This window comes from Elephantulus edwardii, unplaced genomic scaffold (genome assembly GCF_000299155.1).
Source record: "Elephantulus edwardii isolate Elephantulus edwardi_28Jun2011 unplaced genomic scaffold, EleEdw1.0 scaffold00033, whole genome shotgun sequence".
Taxonomy (NCBI): domain Eukaryota; kingdom Metazoa; phylum Chordata; class Mammalia; order Macroscelidea; family Macroscelididae; genus Elephantulus; species Elephantulus edwardii.
Window position 1 is genome coordinate 10,405,611 of NW_006399783.1, and position 4,356 is coordinate 10,409,966.

Sequence of the window (4,356 nt, forward strand, 5' to 3'; positions counted from 1 at the left end):
TTCACTTTTCCAAGAGGGTAGTGTGCTAAGGGGGAGGGTTGAGAGGGGAGAAAAGTGCAACAATGAATGAATGGAAACCCCCTCTAAAAAACAAACAAACAAAACCTTAAAAAAAAAATAGCAATCAGTAAGCACCATTTAATACACCATATGAAAAGTTCTGCAATTTTAGGTTGAATTCCTTAAGAAATGTTACCAAGTATTTGAAAAAAAAACCAAACTGGTTTCCAAAGCCATCTAGTATTTAGTAGTAAGGTTTGAAGATAGTTTGCTTTCAGAAAAAATTTTATCCTGATCTTAAACAATTACAATATAACCTAATCCCTGCTAAGCTCATGAACATTATGTAGTAGGGAAAATCAAGATATTTAGCCTCTTTCTTTTTTAAGTCTCTTATTTTTGGCAAAATTCACAGAACTAAACATTATAGATCCTCAAAAGCCAATGCAAATACAAGTTCTTTAATATAGGTTACTGTAAATTCAGCTGTTTTTGACAGAGTACATTCTGTTGATGCATTGAATACAGTAGAGTTTAAATGTCTTAAGATGACCATATGCTTTTTTGTATTTGTCCAGCTAAGTACTCTTCTGCTCTACATATTATTATAACTATCAATTATAATATAACTTAGAGGATTCTGCTTCAGGTTGTACTGAATTAGTATTTTCTTGACTTTTTAAAAAACATTCTAGCATATAGCTTGATGACAGATTATTTGTGAGGCTAATTCTTCAGTCACTGCAAATTTGTCATTGGTTTCTGCATTAAACAGAGAGAGTATGTCTCAGTAACAGCAATGATAACTTTAATTGTCAAGAATTAAGGAAAGAAACTATTATATTTTAATTGTTTTGAAATTGAATTTTGAGGTTGGTCTAATGTCCTCAGTTCTTCAGACTTTTGTTCTCACTGAACGACTGTTGTTGTTATGTGCCGTTCAGTTGGAATGGAGTCATAGCTGATCCTCAAGGAAGGTTTTTAGAGGTTGTAACTCATACTGGAAGAGATTGCCCGTCTTTCTTCCTTGGAACATCTGGTAAATGCCGATTGTTGACCTTAGGTTTGGCAGCACAACATCTTGACCACTAGGTCTTAAGATTTTTCTCTATGTACATAATTTCTGTTGGTGCAATAAAGTGATAGTTATTTCATAATTCCCTGTGGATCAGTGACTTTTTTGCATGCTTAACAAGGGAAAATTGATTAATTTCCACGTGGAAACTTAACATTCTCTACAGCCTTATTTTCCTGCAGAAATTCTTCTGTGATGAAATGTTTTCTTTTAAATGTTTACTTTTTCTGTTACTTTGCATTGAGTTGTTATGTGTCATCGAATCACTTGCAGCTCATAGCAACCCTTTGTACAACAGCTCTTGAGCCAACCAGTCTCTAACACAACTACCCCCATTACTCCAGTCACTGAGTCAGCCCATGTCATTGATTGTCTTCCTATCCTGCTGTGTCCCTCCATCCTCTCAAACATAATGTCCCTCTCTAAGGACTGGTCCCTCCTTGAAACATGTCCAAGGTATGTCAGATGGAGCTTTAGTAATGATCCTAATTGTGTTCTAAAAAAATGTATCTGCAGTCACTAAAATTTCATGTGAAGCCCTGGTGATATATAAGATATCCTGTATTAGACATGAACCTGACATGAAGTTGGTAGTTTGAATCCACCAGATGCCTGCAGGAGAAAGATGGACAGTCTCATTTAATAAAAAATTATGATCTCAGAAGCCTGATGGAGGGTCCATGTTGACTCACAATTGACTCCATTATAGTGAGAGAGAAAATGTCACATAATTTTCACACTTCACAAATTACTCTTTTCACTTTTGTAAAATTTATTTATACCATCATTCACATTCGTAAAATCATTCATACACATTGTTTCATTCATGTGCATTTTGGTTTATGCTATCATTACAGTATATGATGTGTTATTTTTAAATAAAAATTTTATAGTCGATTACTTATAAAGTTTGTATATATTGTATTTCACACGAGATCTTTCTCATTTCCTTTACCCATCCCTCTTTGCACCCATCAAATTGTGTGACCCTATGATTAAACCCTTACACCTTGCCCATCCTCACTCGCTCCTACCCTCCTCACCTTGGATCCTCACACATCTTCTACAATAATGGTCTTATACAGTATTTCTCTTTATGGGACTGAGTTATTTCTTTTGGCTTATTAAGTAGTAAAAATCACCCTTAGCTAACAGAAAATGTCAAAACAGGCCGTTGATTACATTTGGTCCTTGAGCTGTAGTTTGCATGCCTCTTGTCTAGAGAGGGCGAAAAATAGATTGCTCTTGAAAGAAATTACTAGGGGTGAAGGAAATAGATGAAATGAATTTTGAAGAATGAGCATGTGTTGGATTAAGTTACAGAAAACCTGGCAATTTATTTCTGTACAGGTTCCAGCCCAGGAGGCCCTTTAGGACAGTTCTGCTCTATCTTATAAGGTGACTCTGAACTGGAATATACTCCATAGTATATAGTAGCAATGGCCAGAGAAAATTGTCAGACATGGTTCTGAAGCACTGGAGAGGTAAGGGTGAGGAGAAGACATTGTAAGGAACTGAAAGAAAGCTGCTGTGGGGAGACCATTGTAAAATGTGGAACCAGATAGACTTGAAGAGATAATTAGGCCTTATCAGGTAGACCATGTTAAAGGATATTTCATATGAACTTGCTTATACTATAGTAATAGATTTTTCCTGTTGAGATATATATATATAAAGAGTGTGTGTGTGTGTGTGTGTGTGTGTGTGTGTGTGTTTTCAGTCCCTGGAGAAGGACACAATTTTTAGAAGAGTAGAGCCTCAGTAAAAAGGAGTAACACCCTCATGGAGATAGATGCATAGTGATGCAGTAATAAGGGCTACTATGGATTGGAGCTGACTCAGCATTATGATAGAGGGAGAAAAGATTGAAGGTGTTAAAGATTTCATCTTGCTTGGATCAACAGTCCTCACCCTTGGTATCAGAAGATAGGAAATCAGGAGAAATATTCCATTGAACAAGTCAGCTGTCAGAAACTTTTCCAAAATACTGAAGAGGAATGCCACTTTGAAGACTATACCTGATTTAGGCTGTGGTCTTCTCAGTCACTTGCTACATGTCAGAGAGCTTAAACAGTGAATGAGGATGACAGAAGAATTGATAGCTTTGAGTTGTGCTGGAGTAAAGTATTGAATAGCCTATGGACTGCCAAAAGAAGAAACAGCTGGAAAGAGTGCAGCTTGGATGCTCCTTGGTAGTAAGGATGATGAAGCTTTGTTTTTCATTCTTTGCATATGTAGCTAGGCAAGACTATTCTTTGGAAAGGTGGAGGGTCAGTGAAGGAGAGGAAGACCCCCCAAAGGGATGCATTGACACTGTGACATAGCAGTGAACTATAGTATCCTAGAGATGATGACGATGGCACAGGATTGAGGAAGTTACAGGTTGGCTGTTCTAGGGTTACTGTGAGCCATACTAAACAGCAGCAAAACAACAATGGCACCTGACAACAACATTATATATAGATACATGTATGTGTATTATGTCCATTGTAATCAGCTAGTTTTTAAAACCTAAATAAGCCATCATTGCTTAGCAGAAGTTCTTTTTATAATGTTTTGATTATTCCCATTTCATTTGTGGTAATAATAAATAAAAATTTCTTGTTCTTTACAGACATCCTATGCACAGCTTCTTGCAGCAACGTGTCTTTCAAAACTTGTTAGCCGAGCTAGTCCTTTACCTATTGAACAGAGGATAGATATCAGTAAGTATTTTATTATCCTTTTATAAAGTTGAACTTTAAGAATAACATTTTCTTATTAAATATGCTGGACTCTTACTAGGCATATAAATGATTTGATTCTGCCTTTTATTTTTTCAGGATGAGTAGTCAAGTCTTCTTTTCCCATCCAGTGATGAACAGTGATACACATTTTTAAAAGCTCTGTGTAATAAAAAAAAGCATTCTTTTAGTCTTATAAAAGATATTAGCTAGTGTTTTACAGTGCTATTTGCTAAAATTTGCACAGTCTCATTTTGTCTTTCAAGTAAATTTATGAGATGGCACAATTGCTATTTTTGTTTTGCAAATGACGAAATTAGACTTTCTAACATGACCAAGGTCATACAGCTAGGAAGTACTAATGTTGTGATTTAAATCCAAGCTTTCTCTGTGGAGTACATATTCTTAGCCATTGTGTTACAAGGAAGGAAGTCAGTTTCTCAGTTTATCTCAAGGTGCTGTCTCAGAATTATGCATGTGTGTAGGAGTTTCCTTCTTACATGGACAAAACTCTTAAATGAGCTGAAATGTTTTTTAAAAATGTTATTTTTGGGGGGG

The 4,356-nt window shown here is 35.8% G+C and overlaps 1 protein-coding gene across 1 annotated transcript in view; it reads left to right on the forward strand.

The window, feature by feature from the left end:
* RANBP17 (RAN binding protein 17) overlaps positions 1–4,356 on the forward strand; it is a 499,911-nt gene that overhangs the window by 29,989 nt on the left and 465,566 nt on the right. The window contains exon 3 of the mRNA XM_006884340.1: positions 3,690–3,780. Coding sequence (XP_006884402.1) covers positions 3,690–3,780 — 91 coding nt within the window. The remainder of the gene's footprint in view (positions 1–3,689; positions 3,781–4,356) is intronic.